Source organism: Varroa destructor, unplaced genomic scaffold (assembly GCF_002443255.2).
Source record: "Varroa destructor unplaced genomic scaffold, Vdes_3.0 BEIS01000001.1, whole genome shotgun sequence".
NCBI classification, from domain to species: domain Eukaryota; kingdom Metazoa; phylum Arthropoda; class Arachnida; order Mesostigmata; family Varroidae; genus Varroa; species Varroa destructor.
In genome coordinates, this window is record NW_019211454.1 from 275089 (window position 1) to 296073 (window position 20985).

The following is a 20985-nucleotide window of genomic DNA, read 5'->3' on the forward strand; positions in this document are numbered from 1 at the left end:
CCATTTAGGCTCATCCTATCGAGCTATATATACCATTATATCAACGTCTTTAATTGATGTTTTCCACAAAAATGGTGAATTGTTGTAATTCCTATGTAAACCACCTTTTATACGAGTGTTTGGAGAATACACTAGCACAATTTTCCCTTTCAATGTTAGAGTTGTTCTAAGTGATTTTCTTAACTACACTTTGCCCACACAACCTCATCAACTCCTTCACAGCTTTACTCCAACTGGCATGTTGAAGTCAAATTAGTACTTTCACCGTATGAACACGTAAAGAAGTGCACTCGTTTGCCTACTCTATGCAATCGTATTTTATGACTTCACAACTAATCTTCTTCTTCTTCTTCTTAGCAATTCTTAGAAGCGATTCTTTAGTTCGTATGAAGGTATTTATATTACACAGCAGGAGTGCATAATTTTGTTAGGGGTTGTCAATACGTTGCCATAAAGTAAAGTAACTTGAAGCATCTCAGGTAACTTAAAACGATTTGAACTGTGCTAATTCGATATTATTCTCAACCCCCGAGGAGCGCAATTAGCGCAGAAAAGAGGCAGCGTCAAAAATTAAAGAGATGCTATAACCTCGACAGACCATACGTAACTCAGTGTTTAAAGTTACGTAATTGTTTTTTGAGTTAGCCCATTCGACAGTATCGACTAGATATAAGTGCGAAAAATCTGCGACAATAAAGTTACTTAACAGAGAAGAGAATGATCAAATATTTATTAGGACATAGTGCGTTTTTATGTCAAGCCGAAATATGCAAGTACAAAATATACAGATAGCGTCTCTCTCTTTAAGCTACGAAACGTATTGATACGCAAATATGATTGTCTCATAATATGCTTTACATGGGTACATCGTATGATAACAATTCATTACATATTCGTATACAATCATTCGCAAAAATCAACCACCCGCTACGCCACAGTGGTAGGTGGCCGCTCCAGGGAAGATAAAGAAGAAACGAAACCCGAGGAACCCTAGCGCACGATGGAGCCCCCATTCCCCCTCTCACTGTGGCAGGAAACCACGAATGGCGAATCTCACAAAGAGACTTTTCTAGAGTTAAATTTTAGATCTCACAGATTATAGCGAAGAACATCAATATATATAATATGTGTGCTTCCTATAAGGATCCTCTCTTTTCCCGGTTCGTATTAGGTCATAACGTAATGCATCTTATTGTGCATAATCTAGTCAGACGATAGTTTTTGACAACAATTGAATGCTTATATTATAAAGCACTGTAAATTATTGTAAGTAAATACATACTTTTTTAATTGATTCTATGGTATAATCGCAGTTTACGATTGTCTTTTTAAATGTGCATACATTTCTATTCTAATTCATATGTTCAATCTCCTAGAACTGCAATTGATCACTTTTTTCATGTCTACCCTATCGCGATGATCTACCCCCACCTCCACCTCCACCCGCCCAGAGCTGTTTCCCTCTACATGAAGATCTAGTAGACTCTACGCGGCGGCTTCTCTAACTCTTAGAAATCCCTATTCGTTAGTGGGCGGTTGGCATAGGTGGTGTTTCATAAAGCTGACGAGACCCTGCGGGTAGGCAGTAGAGTCTCAAGTTACTTCATCGCCGCAGGAGATACAAAGGGGCTAACAGAACTGAAATGGGGACCTGCTTATGGTGCTATAGGGCAGTTATGCCGAAATTATCATTTAGATGGAGCACTAATTTTGTCTTTAGAGTCTATATTCGACTCTCCTGACTAGACTGCTAACCGCTCTCTTGTTGATCGTACTCTTCTTACAAAACTCATTATGTATCAAACTTTGTCCGTTGTGCTAACGACGGCCCACGAGCTTTAAATAGGTCTTATGGACGTTATGGTATTTTGTAGACCGTAGCAATGTAGAATCTAAGTTTCTCTATCTTTTAATATTATGTGATATGGTGGAAATGAAAGCGATTTCAGCAAAGTACGTGAACTAGATAAATTTTCTTTTGATCGATGTCGCCCTTATGAGTGAGGTATGTATATCGTTCCTAGTATTTACACGCTAGCAATAAATATCAATTAGTGAAAACAGGAAATTCTTAATGATACATAGTTTATTTTGGTCTATGCGTATAAATAACGTGCATGCACAAATAATTTGCGTTTGCTGGCAGGATTTGTCCAGAATATTTCATATGGGATGTTCCATCATTTTTTGAACTACAACTCAAGCGTTTTTATAGATTTATCGGTTAAATAGACCAAATCGATGCGCGATGCTGTAGCTCAATGGCAGTTCGTATCATTTCTTCCTCCTTTGATTCACGGGTGTATGCGCTATAAAGAGCTACCTATATCACAGCACTGTAGTGTTCTTGCATGGCTGCAGAAGCTTTAACAGCTCAAAAATAATTGAATAAAACTATTTTTTTTGATAATGTGTGACTTCAAAATAGAGATTCAGATCGCATTGAAAAAGCTTTTCATTCCCTTAATAGATATTTTCAAACCCCGCGGGGCTCATATCACTCATGTATGTACCGGAATCGCTGTATTCCATGAGAGGATATTGGTTGCTACTGGTCAGTGAACAAGCGCTAGTAGGGTACGAAGGGCTGCTTGCAGGCCTAGAATTACTATTTAAGTTTAAATTGCTTGGTGACAGGATAGCGATGCTGGCGTCATCGATGCTGAGTGGTTCTTGAATATATAATTTGCAAGCCGCTTGCAACTGGTTGACCTGCTCCCGGACGGTAGCTTTAAGTGTAGGATCGCATGTTTTTGTTTGTGATCCTTGTAAAGCCAAGGCAGCTATTGACTGGTTGAAGATCTTGCTTTTACCGTCGAGCATGCGCAACGTCTCAGCAAGCGCAAATATGTAGTTGTGTGCGAAACGCAGCGTTTCGATTTTTGTCAACTTGCTATCATCAGTCGAGGCAGGTAGCACCGTACGGAGACGATCGAGCGCATCGTTGAGCATATGCATCCTGTTGCGTTCCCGATCGTTTGCTCGTAGCCGTCGGGTGCGTTTCACCTTTTGCTGAACAGTTGGAGCCACATCAATGCAACGTACCGGCTTCCGTTTTCTGTAAGTTGAGTCGCCGTTGGTGAGGTCTTCTGATGAAGCAGGTGAATGAGCCTCTTCATCCGAGTACGAGGAACTAAGTGACACTACAGGTACGTACGAACACAAATCAGGGCAAGCGACCGGTTGACCCATCTGAAATCACAGACGTACCATTAGATGTGATCAACAAAAGCCAAATATACGTACATCTGAACAATATTTGGCGTTGACATTACTGTCGGAAGCCTTTAGAATACACGCGTTTCCAAAAGGGTACATGAATAACCAGTGCAGCAACTTTTTAAACCTATACTTCTACTTCTTAAGGTAACTTACTGTGAGCATAATTGTTGATAATGGTCGTAATCCAGCACAAAAAATACGTGGGAAGTAGCAAGCGGTGAATCTATCAATGTTTTGTTTTTTCGTTGTTTTTAATCCAAGGAAGATAAACTAGCTTCCAGTAGATGCTGGTACTGATGTAACTCCGAGGTCGCGGCTTTTATACTCATCCGAGGAACAATTCGTGAAGATTGAGAGAAGGTGAGGGGTATGCACGGCACCCTCTCCACGAAGAGGCGCTAGAGGCTGGCATACAATATGAGGTCCGAGTTTCGGGATGTGGGATAGACCAGACTCTGGAGGGAGCTCCAAGACAGCTAAAAGAACGAAGCGCTAGAGAGAGGTCTAATACAAGGGACAATCACTGAACCTGATGCGTAGCTCATCTGGGCGTACACAGGTACAAAGCGTACACTACGAAAAAGGCCTTACTTGAAGGAACAATATGTCCCCTATTGCATGATGTGACGCGTTTATCATAGACCAACTAATTCATAAACGGAGTGATACTTTCGAGATTTATATAGGCTACCAAGGTTCTTGCGCGTTGCCATACGCTCAGGCACATAAAAATTGTCAAGATACGGTTTCTCAAACCATGCTTGCCACGTCGATCATGAAATGAGTAAAAATCTTAAAATAATTAGGATATGATTTTTGTTCGTACACATAAAGATCTCTTTTCGGTGCATTATAAATACGAACGGATGCGCATTATATACCATAGTTTAACGCTGTCAAGGTTGAGAGAGAGAAATCAGGCCTAAGTTAGCCTAACGAATAACTTGTTCCTTATTTATCCCTAAAATTTTGGAGTACGTAATCATGGCATAGTATGAAGTGATTATATATAAACGAGTCAACATTCTGGAGATCAATACATTTTTGTTTTTAATTATCATAATGTCCTTTGCTTACGTTAGTGCTTGTTGTGCGAACCATGCATTCAAATACTTATTTATTCAAACATTTAATACTTGAAATGTTTGAAAAAATAAGTATAAAAAAATACTTAAAGAAAATAGATAATACTTAATCTATCTCAAGTAATTAAGATAATTTTTAAAGTATCCACGAAAATACAAGCAATGCAATTAATTTTTTCAATACCTTGCCAGTCAAGATTTTGATTTAATTATATTATCATTTTTACTAACCTTTTTATTCATTCCCATACAATTAGTATTATGAAAATGGTTTTAAATAAGGTTCTAGTCATTTTTAAATTGTTTCACGAAATTTGCACCAATTTTGCTACTGAACACAGAACAAGTTGGGTCCGGTAATAATAACCAGACCTACCGTTGTTGAATATCGATGTGTCCAGTGAAAGGACCTTCATTAAGTTCTAAGTAATACATCTAATTGCGTTGTAAATTTTACAGGCGCGACTATCAGCTATATAATTTACAAATGTTCAGCTAGATTTTTTTTGCAAGTGTGATTGACATAAATATACTTGATAGCAAACTTGTCTCATACGTAATGTCGCTTGCCATGGATTAGTAATTTTCTAGCGCTTAACCGGCCCACATTCCTGTCTATAGCTTCTCGGAGTAGCATTTTATAACGTAGAATAGGCCAAATTAACTGTACCTGCAAGCGCGATCTCTCATTGTTGTTCATAGCTGAAGCTGAATCAGGAAATCGTATTTCAAAATTGCTAAATATAGTATCTTATGAAAAGTGTACTCGGCCCCATAATAACGCCGTGCTCTTATATGTGGTTTCGGACAGACGACGCTTCGCGAGCGTCTTGTGGTGTTCCTGCCTTTTTTGTCATTTAGCAAGCAAGCAAGCTATTCCGTGTTAATCCAATGAGCACGTGCATGATCGATTGGATTCCCGTGCCCAAGAGTTAAGTATGCTCGCCCACCGATTCTTTCTTTACTCGATAGAACTGGTGCGTTCGCTTTCGTTGTGGTTGGCTAACTTCTTATGACACTGCAGAAGGCGAAGAGAAACACCTTCTCCATGGCTGGGCGCTTATCGTGTACATAGCTCAGCTTTTCCTAAAATACGCACGCATACATATATTGACAACGCTTAACGGAACAGTCGTATCCATATGCAAACAGTGTTGGCTCACACAAATATATCTCCAAGCTCCAACACAAGATCTCGTATGAAGGAAGTCATGTCGTACTCCAAGCACACAAGCTAATAAGCAAATAGGGCGTTGCTTTAAGTGTAAAGCTAACATTTAATTTTCCCATCATGGGCGTGGGAAAACTCAACCAAGAATAGGGGAACGTAAAGAAATGATGAGGACGAGAGCAGGCAATGGTCACAGAAACAGAAGCAGCACGAATTTCTTAATTTTCCTCGCTTCATTATTGGAACAACTACAAGAATATGGTATCCTCGGAAACTCTGTTTTCTATGATTTACTAGACGATTTTTTTTTGAGAGGCTGAACACGCGTCATGCACCGACGCCTCTGTGGGAATAATTTATAAAAGTGGCAGCGTGCTGAACAATTTATAAAACAGCGCGCGTGTTTTCATCCTACTCGAGCTAGGAACGTCGAATACTGAATAGGACTGAAGAGCAGCGGTTATGTAAAATCCGATTTCTAAACCCAGTAAACCTTCAAATAGATTGTAAACTGTATCACTGCTTATTTGGTTTAAGTGTTCAGTATTAAAACACACAATCAAAAATCGCGCAACAGTTAGGGTATGATCGCCTGTAGGGATGATGAGTTAAACTATTCGAAGGTGTCCCTTCAGTTGAACGCTAATGTTTAAGAAGAGTAACTTTGTTAGAATAAATGTTGTTCATTTAGATAAGATAAAATTCATGTGGGTGGAGTTTAGATCTTGGAAGGAGAATGTTTATAATCAAGATGTGTTTTAGACTATTATAAAATTATTTGCAAAGATATCAGATGGTATCTCCAGACATGTGATCCGTAATAGGGTCATGCTTTTACATTTTCGAACCCATTAATTGCGATAGTTGTAGTTGTCACCTTTACGAAAAAGGAAAAGTCTGCACACAGTTGCAAGCGATATTCAAGATCTGTCTACTGTCACTAGCAGGTTGTCGGTCAGTATACAGTAGTGTCCAAAGGAAGAAGTCCGATGTCTAAATACCCACTAACTATGGTGGGATAGGTATGCGGCGGATATAAAGTGCGAATGACCGTTCCTGCAAGTCATGGTTTCGAAGTAATATCAAACATATCCCGAACCATGGCCCAGGCTGATAAAGGGGTCCAGGGTTTAGTGGATGAGGGATGTCCCACAGTACCGGACAAAGCACAGTCAATGATGTCCGGCCTGCATAACGCATTTGCCCTTAACCTCCAAAAAAAAAAAAGGATATGAAGTGCGTGCTATCATTTTGAAGCTCTAAGTATACTGCACTGTAGTCGAAACGTACCATAGCTGGCAATTCGTATTGCGTTATCTAAAACATCCTGCTTTCCTAGTTCATCATTATTCGCCACAATATGCATCATTGAAAACAGCTAACTGTGATCCTCAGACAAGTTCTTTTTTTAAATATATGATTGCTGCGAGTGCATTATATAGCCAAACATACCACTATCTAAACATAAGCGATTTTTAATAGAGCCCCTGCTCACTGATCAGGATATTAATCTTATCTTATTCCGAAAGTTCATGCACCCATGAATTCCAGCTCTAAGATAAACTACATCTGAGCGTCCGATGTCAATATGTGTATTCTACTAGAGTCTGCTGTAACTGGGTACATAATACGAAATTATTTCTGGTGCAAAACCGCGCTAAGAATATATCTCATCGGAGGTTAGTTGGAAGAGGGAATTCTTTAAAGTTGCTTAAGTTTAAATTTTTAAAGACTTTAAGAAGTACTTTAATGGTTATGACGTTATGCTGCTAAGTGTAATTTTACAAATGGAAAAACTTTGTGCCATAATAGTAGGTTGCACTGTATTGTATATCAAGAAGACGTCCTAGCGGTTAGGATGCAACACATGGAGCAGATCAGTAGACTAGACCGCACTAAAGGCTGAACATCATATCTTGAGAAAATCGGGAGTAAATGGAATTAAAGGTGCAGCATCAACTCAGATTCCACCTTACTGGTTGCGTGCAGTCGCAACTATCATAAGAAGAAGGAAATTATTGCAGAAATAGAACTCAAGATCCTAGCGGGTAGGCGGAATACTTGTTCTAAAAGAATAGAACAGAACCTTAGCATCGCTTCTCAGTTGCAAAACAGAACTTCATCAAATGGAACATGAGCACGGTCGTAAACAGACGAAATGAGCATCGCAAAGTTGGCCTCGTGAAGATCTAAGTAAAGACGAAGTCTCGGATTTCACCTACGAATGTATTCCATTGTCATTAAATAACGACGCTGGGTAAACATTCGCTTTGTCGGCACTTTAATGGTATCAGACTAGTGCTTGTGTTGATGGCCACATTGCATTGAGAGCCACCAGCACGACGCACCAGAACGATCTCTTCAAAGCCGTACGTCAAACGAACATCTTCCACTCTAAACATCCTTAACAGCTACAAATCAACGAAGGCACTACAAAAGGAAAATGGCTGAATGCATTATATTTGAGAATTTGTACCTCGTCGTAGGGATATGACGAAAAAGACCTGACGATTAAATTCATGGATCGGTTTTGGGAGGTCTAAATTATCCGAAACCTTTGAGAGCACCAACATTTAACAATTTAACACTCTTCTGCCTACAGCGTTCCTCGTCAATCACTCCGTACAAAGTAGTAAATATGGTCAATTAAATACAATAGTGTTGCAGCTCCGCGGCCATATACTCATTTAACTTGTTGGCCAAGTTGCAAAAGTTCAACATAGCCTATTATGTAAAAACAAATGGTAGGAATGAACGAAAACTGAAATCTAATGTTCAATTTAATTCTAATAATATATAACGCACTGAAATTCATACACAATAGGCAGACAGAGTAGATTCAAGCCAGAATCCATGACTATAAGCTAAAGCAACTGATCAGAACTCGGTTCTAACAGAATACCCATCGATGAAAATTGTGCAAAGCAGAAAAAGTGTGCAGTTCTCGCGAACAGACTTCATGATATCTTTATAATGAAGTTTCTGCGACTATGCATTGCAGGAAAAGAACTTCTGCATTTTTCAAGACCGATGGGTTGGTGGCAGTTGTGGCATTGTAACGTCGGCTATCACTGGTGGTTCCATTGAAATCGTGTTAGCCGCACTTCATTAAGCACTTTGCGGCCTTTAAGCATCAACTTGGTCTGTGTCTGGGATATAAATAGGGAGCTCTGACCTGCTGTCTTGTTGTAGAATTGGTGAACGATCCTCCCAGGGTGAACACACCGAGGTGTCGATTATATTAGCTCCTTAGGTTCAAAAAGAAGAAAGATCTTCATTCTAAAAGACCCGCCGCAAAGGGCGTGGTAGTTTACGCTTCGGGTTGACGATATTTGTGACGGATACGATGTCGGGGCCGATTGTTGTAGAGTATGTGGTTTGTTAATAAACATGCATTGTTGGAAAATGCCCGCTATAGTTCCACTCAAATTCTATAGCCTCTACTCTAGCTTTCGGTAGTTATTTCAGTTAACGGTTTCTCCTTCCCAACCGCTTAAATTTTAAGTTTCTTTAAAGGACTAGGTCAAGCTTACGATAGTCTCCATTGGTAGATTTTTATTTAACGCTGCAATAAAAATTCAGGGCTCGCTTCCATCGAAATTAGAGCCAAAATTTTCTATAAACAAGGCTAACAGATGCTCTCATGATTATCTTTCAGTTCAAGCAAGCTGCTATATTATTAAAAGAAAACTAAAGTGTTCGATAAAGTCGAATTAAAACAGCTGCTTTCGATGAAATTACCTTTCGAACTGTAAAAAATCTATTTACAACATAGTACCGCTAATATTATGCCAAGATAAATCTAATTACCTGTATATTATTAGACTAGATTGCCTTCTAATGTTAATAAACATAAAATTTGGCCAAGAATACAGAATCGCCTAACGTCACTTGTCAGTAAGCGCGTGCCCTGTCCCAACTGTTTCTATTACTCCGTTTATAGATAGATCCTTGCTGAAGAAAACGAAACTAATCTGCCGTAGCCGCAGTAATTCAGTAACCGCGATAGGAAATATAAAGATACTATAATCGTTAGTCTAGAGCAGAACGCTTAGCTCGTAGCTATATTGTATGCAGTGTCACCGTTCGCTTCATGATGTGTAAACACAAACTTGCTATAATCATAAAATTTTCAAGATGGCTGCAAAGCAGTCGGCGGCTTTAGCTTGCGATTTGATTGTTTCGAACAAGCAACTAACAATGCATAGTGCGTGTGGCCTCCAACATTTAGTCGTCGGTTCAAACCTGCGGTGGCAGTAAAATATTGACAAAGTCAAAAATAAACAAAGGTAATAAAGCTATAAATTATGCAACAGTATTATAATGATAATAACAGTAATGAGCGCATTACTTATATGAAGGGAATACGTCCCCTAAAAATGAGCTAGAGGAGGCGTCAGAGATAGATGGCTATGTCTAATCTAACAGAGTTATTTTTTTTTGTAGAAGTTCGTTTATATATTCGTATTAGCACGTTATTCTATTGCTAAAAAAAGTCAAAGAAACATTTAGTGTCAATCGGCTCAATCAACCGGCGCACAATATAGCACAAACAACAATGACAGTCTGCTGTGAACGGAAATCATATAAAATTGTCTTTGAAGTGTCAGCGTTCAGTTTTGCGTATAGCTTGTTCCCGCTTTCATGTGTTGTTTTTATCTTTTCACTCCATTTACGTTGGTATCCATCGAGCGTGTACTAAGTTACCTATTTCTGAGCAACTTACTTTCACAGGGATTTTGCACTGCACGACTTCGAAGCTAGTCTACCAGAAGCAGAATTGGGCTATGTCATTACTGTGCCATTGTCGCGGGTCTATTATATTATGGGTAGTTATCATTGTTTAACTTTTTTTAAACGACTCACCTGTGCCTAGTTTGTGCTTGTTCTTCATGTTATGTTACATTGACGTATACACAGTGCAAGTGGTTTACATAATGTGCTTACGAAATCCAAACGGTCTTCAAAGTATCCTAGTGTAGAACACCGTTTACACTGGCCATCGATTTAGCTCAGGGAACTTCATATTATTTCGTTTGAATCTGCCAGTCTTTACTGCCATTTGCTAACGATTAGTCGAAGTAGCACCTTTACGGACGCATTTGTTTTCGTTCGTGTCAATATGTTGTGATGCTTCTATTTGCAAAGGCAAAACAAGAATGATCGATGGAAGTTCAGATTATAAAAAGACTGCTTCTACGAAGGCATCAAGCGAAGAACATGTCATTTTTTGAGACTAATTCCTTTTCCTGAGTGATTGATTATTTGGTACGACTGCTGCATAGGCAGAGTCACTTGCAGAAATTAGTAATCCTAGGAGTGATAATAGTATTGGAGTTGGCGGTGAAATCGTGGGATCACAACGTCGATCAAAACGCTCAAAAGTTATTAGAATGGCCGTTATGTACAGCTCATTGCTAAATGCTGCTATGGACGATACTATTTTCTTTAATCATTGCCATTGCTACAATATTACTCGCTATAAGTATCGAAGTCAACCATAATAAAAAAAAGACGTTCGAGAGGGCCACGTTGTCGTTTTAGTTTGCGCTTGAGAATAATAGTCGGTATCGAGGTTTCGCTTTTTGCAGGCTTAACATTGAAAGCGTTTGGTGTTTATGTTCTGGCTTTATGTCACACATCATCGGTTCCGTTAGGGACTGTCGCAAAGACTACTCGCAAACTGAGTTATTTTTAAGGGTTGCACCCTGAGGAATTGCGACCCAAAAAACGACGGCAGCATAACGCATCGTTGCTATGCTTGAAATCACCAGGAAAAGTGCGCATAAAAAATCAGAAGTAAAAACACCTATGCGTGTAACTAAATCAATCAGCCGAAAATCGACGATTTTTCGGTTAATTATTTGATTGACTTAATATCAAGAGCAAGCTTTTCTCGATTTAGGTATTCCTCTCGCTATCGGTGTCTAGGTAAGCTATCACTAAAACAGAATCTTTAGCAATGGTTTGGTATGCTGAAGATGAGTGATCGCGTTGTCATCGAAAAAGTTTGAATGAGCGCCATCTTGTCAGATATCGTACAAAGCAATTGTTAAGCGTCGTTCAACAAGATGTATTAAAAAGCGATAATCCAGTTTACGCGCCTTTGCAAATAAGGAAGAGTGAACCTTTTTAATGCATACCTAGCTTGTAGTCTTTTGAAAATTATTTCGACTGCTTTCTAAAATTATTATAAAAACATCTTTCTTAAACCTGACAGTGGATGAACAGTCGCTAAGCTGTACCATCCTCGTAAGTAACTCTATAATTCCATAAAATAAAACCGGATTGAAATCTCCGATTGGCCTTTCGTTTACGCACATGCTAATTATGTTCTGTACGTTACATTTTATGGATCTCCAAATATGTGTCATCTTAACCCACATCCTCGTACATACCCTCGTACATAAGATACTAACATTTTAAAATATAATATGATCTAGTTATTTGACCGAATCAGGTGCAGCGTATATTTCTCTACATTTCTGAACTGGGCTTTGAAATAGCACTTTGGTCACAGCTATCGCTAGAAAAACCTGCCATGTTTGTAGAAATGAACCAGTTTTTTTTCGTTGTAGCAAGCATTTATGACTGATTTGTTTTAATATCAACAAATAAGTTAACTGAAAAATTGACTAGTTCTTGAATTCTGCTAAAATACTTCATTTTGTCCAGCACTTATTGCCAAGAACCGACCTTTGTTTCGTTGACGTTCGAATATTTGAATAATCATAGTTGAAATAACGGACTCTTAGCTTTACGAATAGGCCCCTAGGCTTTCGGCCATGACGAAAATTTTTAAGCACATAACTTTTAAGTTGTAGAGTAAGGGTGATGAATTAGGAATATAAGTTATTTAACTTATTACCATTTCATGTCCATCAACCGTCTTTGAACCATGTTAAAAGAAGACAAAGACTGGTTTCTTTATGTGCGCCTCTTCTCGTTTTTTGAATCGAGGCAGCATTTTTCAAACAGTCACATCTCCTAAAGTGGGTTTGCTAAGTTGATTCCTTCATAAGTTTCAAAGATTTATATCGGAGCCCATAGTCCCGTTGGAACAAATACTTCTATTACTCCTTCAGAGATCTATTTCTAGTTTTGACATATTTTGGATATGTTCGACCAAGTTGCAATTGAACAGTGTCACGAAAGAAACGCGTAAATCTGGTAAAACAATAGTAGAAGAAATGGCTCTTTTCTGTGACAAATATCTCATTTAGTTTTTTTTTTAAACGATAACTGTTACCGTACGGCTGTGTTGTTAATTGAGTTAGGCAAATCTTGGCGCTTCATGATAGTAACATGCACCGCAACCTGTTTAGACCCTTTTCGCGCGGAAAATGTAGACATCAAATATTTCGCTTGAAGATTTATCAATATTACTAATCTTAATTACTTTACGTATGAGTTGAGGATTGGAGGACTTGTAATAACGTTAAAACTTTACATATTGTGATAATCTAATGTAACGGCGCTACAATTCGTTTTGATGCATAAGGGCGTATATCAATTCGAAACGTAAGTTAAAGCCCGTTTGTACGGAAACTTCATATTTTATCCAACTTTTTACAAATCAGTTTTTTTTTATTGTCAACGACATCAAGAGGAAAATAATATCGAAAAATCGGGCTTTAGCCCTTTGGTATGACAGCCTTTCAATAGGACGAGCCGGTAGAAGGAAGAATAGTAGGCACAATACTACCTGTAGATTAATTGCTCATATTTACTCGGTCGGGGCAACAAAAGAACTCGAGGAAAGACGATGATATTTAGAAACGAATTGATCATCCTATCATTATTATTGTCCCACTATTCACCTTTATGGCGTCTAGGCACACATGCATACACGTTTAGATAAAGGTTGCCGGTGACAATATTCATATCGAGCTTCGCGGAGTACCTGTGTTGGGACCAGAAAGTGGCTATCGCCTGTCGTATAAGTGGAACGTGATCCTTTCGGGTGCATTTTATTTTGACATAAGTCATAAATCTCGCCGTGACTATTGTCGGCGCAACACAATGAGAATTAGAGCCGGATTTTAGGGCTGACCGACGACCGCTTCGACATCAGCAGTAGCAACAGCCGCTGGCAGAGACAGCGATGGCGCCCATTCCATGCCATCCAGTCATGTGCAGTGCATTGTTACCGTGCAAATCCCCTACTACTATTTTCTCTTCGCCCCTTCTCCCGTTTTTGCTCGCTCTCTTTCACTAGGCGCGCGTTGGAAGCAACGATCCAAATTCACTCAAAACAGTAACTCTCGTTAGTAGTTTTGCCAACCGATAGCTTTTTCGTTTGCAACTGCACTAAATACGATCGATTCGCTTTGTAGAATAACAGTTGATAAGAGGGTGCAACGTTGTAACCATTTTTTAAACGGAAAACGTTAATTTCGGATAACTCTACAGCGTTAGTCAATAGGAACTTACTGCCCGCCAGTATGTCTTCCAATAGCCGGCTTGATACAGTGAACCAAAGAGGTAGAATCACTAAAACGCTTTTCACTATAAATACATTTGCTTTATCCGAATCATAAAATCGAAAAGCTAATACACATAACTATGCCCCTAATGAAAACATTTGAAGACCAAGCAGCGGGAAGAATTCGGAGCTAAAAAGGAAAAAGCTTATTCGGATATACGGTTTTATTCGTATTATTTACAAATGCTAACTGAAAACTAACACGGTAAGGCGGCAACTTCTGCCCTTCGATATTCTGATACCACAGGCGGGAACTAATGCTAGCATTTGCACACTCAACGAATTCTTCGGGGTCGAAAATGTCGGGCAATATCCGGCCAATATGAGAAAAATAGATAGGTTGATGTGTTGTCTTGTGCGACCTCCGAATAATAAATGAGATGATTCTTTTGATTGCGAAGAGGTAGGTTGCAGTTTTTTTTAGGATAAATGCTTTTTGAAGTGATCATCTAGCTGACTGATTGCGCTTCAAGTCGACACACCCTCTAAGAAACATCTTGGCCTAATCCGAGGCGTTCTGGGATCTCGAGGAGTACAAATAGTTCGTAACTGACTTGTCTAAATCAAAATTGTGCGGATGTCCACGCGGATCATTGTCTGTCGATCTAGCAAAGGGCTCGAGGAGAACTTCTCCATAGTTCGTTCAAGAGCAAAGATCTTATGCGGAAGGACTAACGTGAGATTAGAAATTTATTATACGCAATGTCGACCGTCGGACAAAGTTGCAACGTCCTTGCGCAATCAGATCGACAATGCCCGCAAGAAGAGGACGGAGCAGTGGGTTATTCAGGTGTATTGGTCAAACGGACGTCCGATGTTCTAGGTAGGCAGCCGCCGATTTATTCGTTTTAGGCTTGAAAGCCACAGAGGATTCCGTGCGACTTCAAAATAGTGCTTCCATCCAAGTGTGATGGGTTGAGGCTTGTTCCTCTATTTCGTATAACAACTGGATCCCTTAGCCGCGGCTTGCTGGCCAGCTGTGTTCGTTTCACATTTGCTGAAAAGTCCTACTAAATGTTTTTGACTGTCCATGGCACATTGATAACATACTGTGTCTAGTCGTTGTGAGCGTAATGGTGCTAACTTAGTGGACTTTAAAAGTAATACGTGATTGGCACTTAATGCCTCAAACAAAATAGACAATTTCTCTAATGTTGTCTAATTGATACCTCTGGTTCTTCGTGTTTTTCTAATATTGATTCCGCCTTTTCTCGTGTTTATTATGAATCTGCACGTTGACTTTACATTATCAAAATGTCTTTCGACGGCAATGTTCCATCGTTTGATGGACAAAAGATGACGAATGAAACGACAAAGAAAAAACTAGCGTTGCTTTGACGACCTGGAAGGTGTGCATGCTTAACTGACAGAACTTGGTCAGGCGCAGTACAATTTAAGGGTGCGTGAACGCATATAATTGGAAAATTGTAGCTAGTTGAAATATACAAAATGAAGGCTAAACTATGCATTTATAATATTCTCATGCAAAAATAAAAGATGTTTCTTGCTTGTGTAGAGATAATGGACAATTTGCGCTATTTGGTTACATATGAATATGATCCGATGCACAACACTCGTAAAAAGTACTTGTTTCTTTACCCAATTACACTTGCTGTATAAGTCGTTGGCGGGTCTTGAACCCACAACCCCCATCGTTCGTCAATTAGAAGTTTTAAAGCCACCACGTCTGTCGTCTGACTTAGCTATACACCGAGTGTGAAAGGTGACAAAGTATCGTATTTGTTTAATGATTTAGAAGAAAGAGAATTAGAAGAAAATAGTTTGATTATTCTACATGCAGGGAGGTTCATCTTATCCGCTGTAATAGCATAAATAGAAAAAGAAGAGGTTTACGGTTGTGGTGAAATATTGAAAACTATATATATATATATATAGTTTTAAGAATAATTTTGGCACCAGAATAATTGTACGTGAACCCTGTTTATACAGAACACCGTTTTATTACCAGCAGTTATATAAATTATGTTTCCCCTCACACATATTTGTCCTCACTATGACAGAGGTTGATATAACGATTGAATACATTTTAAGTATCGAAGAACAAGCTTTTTTTTCTTCTATCCTCAAATAACCTGTTCCTCATAAGAAAGCAATCTACTTTTACAGCAAGTAGCACAACTAGAAATATTTATCGCTTGTCTTTCTGCAGATTGCCGGACGCCGTTGATAATTTATTGATTAATGTTATAATGCAATAAACAGGTTTTGCTGACAGATAAGTATCAATTTTAGTTAAAAATCAAATTTTCTGTCGCCTCACAGTTAAGCGACCCGTAACCTCAACGGGGCATTTTCGAGTTATAGACTTTGGCCGACACCGTGCGCTTTAAACATCAACTGGATTAAGTAACGTTCTGTAGAGACTTCTTTTTAGGATCAATGGCGTTCCTGTTGATTTCAATATTAAGGAATTCACACAATGTTATGTTGAGGCAAAATTGTAGGCTTTGTAGACCTTGATGATCCGTTCATTCGCCAGGTGCTGTTAAAAAATTGCACGTTTTGCATCCTTGAATAATGACACGTGGCATAGGTCAGACATTCGCTGACGTATTTCCGGTTTGTGATTATTTTCGATGAGTATAACCGTTTAAAGGGATCAATCTACTTTGAACGGGTAACGGAATTAGTATACGCGAATTTGAGACAGCTCAAATTGTCGAAGTCTCGGTCGAAGACTTTCTGACAGTGAGATTGCTCAACGATTGAAACGTAGCCCATACAACTACGTCATTAATGATAACGCCATTACTATGCTATTATATTGCCATGGCGTCATCAATGTTAGGGATTCTACAAACGCTCCACAAACAAATCGGATATGATGCAATGGCCACTAAAGAACGCTGAAAGCTGTCCAAGAGCCTAAATGAAGTTCAGGCTGTCAAGAGTAATTGCTCAACATATGGATAGTGTACCGAGGAAATTGCACATGATAAAGAGATTGAGCGATGAATACGTTTTTTGTGTGTGTACATTTATTTAAACATATATTTGTCTTGTATTCTAAACCATAAATTTATTCCTGTTACGTGCATCATGACCAACGATTGGCTATCGCCCACGAAATCATGTGGAGCTTTGATGACCTAATTTCCAAAAGAAAAGACTTTTCAGTATACTAGTGATTTTTTTTAGCCAAGCTATCGATCTTTGCGTAAAATAAGTCTAAGTATTTTACATCCGGTCTAAACCAACAGCTGTTCTCTTCTCTAAAATTCGTGCTACGTTCGAGTTTTAAAAGCAAGACAGTGAGAACGTTAAACAAAAACTTCTGGATACTACGAAGGGACTTGCATGCAAAACACGTCCGTGTTTTATAAACGGTTACACTTGGTGAAGCCTCTCTCTTATCTTGTAAAAAAAATTCATCCGATACTACGTTCGGCTTTCTGCGATGTGAGGTGAGATGACAGGGGTTTTTTGCCGGCAGACAAACCGGTTCTGGTGCAACCTAATTCGATCGTTTTTTTTCTGTTACATAGGCTTGCCCTCTTCGATTGTGGCTTCATATAGCGACGGCTTCGCATTTGTGGGAAATTCATAGGCGCGCCAAAATATCTATTAAGGCTCGATCATCGTGATCTTGTAGTGTAGCTTTGTCTGCCAAGCGAAATGTGGGAACATCAATATTAAAACAGCTTTGACTACTCTTGGACAGGCGCACATGTGACATCATCATTATTATTATAACTCGAATTAGATCCGGATTTTCGTTTCAAGTCTAAAGACTGAAATAACAGACAGCAATGTGTACGATAAACGTCGCTTTAGATGTCGACATCTGAACCAACGAGAAAGGGTTGCTAAAATAACATTTACTGATCAGGTTTATTTTCTTTAGGTATTTAGTTTATATTCGAGATTTGCTAGACCTCTCTACGTAATTACGGTATGACTATTTTATATAAAACCAAACACGACCGCGCAAATAATACGCCTACTTAAAAAAATTAAAGAACATCTTTTTGGAAAACATTGTAATATAATCCAAGAATCTTATATAAAAATTTTTACATGGGCCTTTAGCATTATCAAGCAAATTAAACACAAGGAAAGGCCATAAAAAGACCGTAGGCTATGATAAAGTCCCTATGTGGGTAGCAATGCTAAGAAAACCTTCCTACAAAGACGAAATAAAGATATATAGTAAGCGATTGGTCGACAGTCGCATTAATCTCTTACTTTTACTTAAACTTGATGCCAAAAACCGAATTGTAAACAGAAAACAAATATCTACAGCAATACTAGAGAGCGCAGAAACAATTTAAGCGAAAAAGTCGAAAGTCGCGATCGACATTACACATTTGCCTCGGATCGATCACCGCGATATATGATTATCTATTACATTGATGGGCATAAGATATGTATATATAGTATGCTGCGGTGGGGCTGAGCAATGTCTGATTTTTACACTAATCATTGCCGCTTACAGGTTTGTCAGCTGAATCATCTGCCAAACGCAAAGATAAAAATTGACAAACCGTCACGTAGGACAGCCCACTGATGTTGCGTCCAGAGAAAACTGTCTACTTGCTTACAAGCAGTTAACTGAATATGTCCAGCGCCTCATTCGAATAAAAGTGGCAGTAACAACGATGGTTGCAAAACACGTGACGGTGTTTCTTAGGGTTTAGCCCGCGACTCAAAACTGTCTATCAGCAACCGCTTTAAATGATGTAAAATGTCAAATTTTGAAAAAATAGCAAATACGTTGTACTACGACGCTTTGCGCTACAGCTGAAACGTGAACGAGGCCGCAGAGGGTTACAATCGTACTGTTGTTGGATTGGTCTTTTAGTTCGCTCTTAAATATGTTCCTGTATAATATATCATAGCAGAACATGATATATCATATGCCTTATGATTATCACTTAGTTGCTGACGTTACAGCCTACAGACTGTTTATTTTTTATTATTCTGCAAGGGCTATATGATTAACAAATAACCACCCTTCTAACAATTAAGTTATCACACATTTGGGCCTCCAAGCCACGAAACATGTAAGCAATATGCCCTTAGAGCTCTAAGTTGGTTAAGAGAAGAAAGAAATCAGCAGGGCTAAATTACTATGATCGAAGTGAAAAATCATCGTACACAACCTAGACACTAATACTTGCGGGAGGTTTTTAATTGAAACCCTAAATGTAATGAATTCATGTGTCAGTTACTTGCGACGTTTTGCGTCAGGCAAATTAAATTAATCTGACATATTTGTAAGAACATTTTGAAAGGGGTGGAGTAGAAAATACTCCAAGAAAAAATTAGTTTCTGAATTAACCTTTACTGTTATTTTTGCTTGTGTATAACCTTTTAGTATTCGTTAATTCTACTTAACTTAACAAATCTGTTACTCTACAATCAAGACAGCAGAGAACTTACAGAAAAAATTTGATATAAAAATGCTCGTATAAGGGATTTCCAACAGCCCAATGAGATTTGGTGGAATTTTTTTAATCATATTCGAACGAGGGCTTAAATGGCTCTGTTTTTCGTTTTTTTTAGCGCTGTTAGTTATTTATGTCATGAGAACATGTTCCCGTAATCACCTATTTTCAAGTGACTGGCCTTAATCGGAGTGGGTCTTCCAATTTTGCCTTATGGGTACTAATGGGCGCTTCGGCTATCTGTCCTGTGTGTCGTAAGTGGGTACCTCGAGTGCGCGAAGCCAGCACTGAGAAATATTATTAATACAATTAGTTATCTGCGGAACGTTTTCAATTGGCTCCCAGATGGAAACAGACTTTTAAAATTAGGAAATAGGTCCAGTTTTCGTGTATTTGTCTGGTTGTTATTGGATTGATGAAATTATTAATGGACATTAATAACTGTACTAACAATTGTATTGAAAGTACAAAAACAGATGCACTGATTTGTGTAAGTTGCACCGAAGACTGCACGGCTCAAAATAGCAAGTGTTGTCGTTGTGGCATTCTGTTAACTGACTTTTGCTTCTACGTAAATATTAACTGTTTTTCATTTAGAGATATACAGTTTTGTGTAAGTCTATCTAAATATAAAAGTAGATTTTCAAAAAAGAATATATTATCAGACAATCTTTTTATAACTGTGTGAAACGTCTACTCATAAATAATAACCCAGGCTCTTCAGCGTCAACCAAACAATTGTTCGTTATGTTTTCCTGTATTATTCAGTGCGTCATGGTGGTCCTTGTTTGGCTATGCTACGAAATAGTCGGGGTGTCGCCACATTGCTTGGGAGTAAAACGAAATACTGACACATTACCATATTGATGATTGGTCTCGCCTTTCGTACGGTGGCGCCAGCTAGCCCGCTCGCCACAGATAGTGGAACTACAAAGATTTAGTATATGATTATTATACATAGACAAACGTATGCATGAGGAGATGACGCGAATGGTAACATAGCAAATAAACGAAACATTTTGTAAATGAAAGAGTTGGCAGTGCTGTATCTACGCTATCAGAACTACAATAGTGACGTACCACAGTCGTAGCTCTGATGTGCCAAGCTAAGTCTGGTACCTAACGCACGTTGTTAGAAATAAGACACTTGAGCGAAAGCTTAAGAAATCAGCCGGAGCTTTGAACTCTGAAAAATTACCAGTTGTTTGTTCTATAGCCGTAATCGATAGCATGCTATTAATTTGCCTTCATAAACGTGCCTTTGCGTTGTTTCTTTTAAAAGCACACGCCATATGTGATACACTATTTTTCAAGTATTGAGAGCTTTAAGATTATATGGATATAAATCAACAAGCTACGGCTGTTGATGCGTCCAACTGTATGCTAACTGGTGGCATTTTACCTTTGGGTTTCGATGTTTTTAAATAAATAGGTTAATCAATAATTTACCCACACACGTTTGTTTATTACATTTTTTATAACTGTTATGTTTAAGAATTCAATTTTAGTTACAGAGACGGACCCAGGGAAATTACACCTATGAACTTTCTTTAGACTGAATCTACCTTGATGCTAAAAATATTTTAAACGTTGGGACGTAAACATTTGCTAGTT

At 38.6% G+C, this 20985-nt stretch overlaps 1 protein-coding gene across 4 annotated transcripts in view; it reads right to left on the reverse strand.

The window, feature by feature from the left end:
* Positions 1 to 2068: 2068 nt before the first annotated feature.
* LOC111254902 (uncharacterized) overlaps positions 2069 to 20985 on the reverse strand; it is a 47683-nt gene continuing 28766 nt past the window's right edge. For 2 of the 4 annotated variants that reach the window (XM_086976677.1, XM_086976669.1), the window contains one exon: positions 2069 to 3192. In XM_086976677.1, coding sequence (XP_086832803.1) covers positions 2464 to 3192 — 729 coding nt within the window. In that variant the 3' untranslated portion in view covers positions 2069 to 2463. Of the gene's footprint in view, positions 3193 to 3375; positions 4055 to 10344; positions 10735 to 20985 lie in introns of those variants that run through there. The other 2 variants (XM_086976684.1, XM_022808163.2) reach the window with 2 other exon arrangements.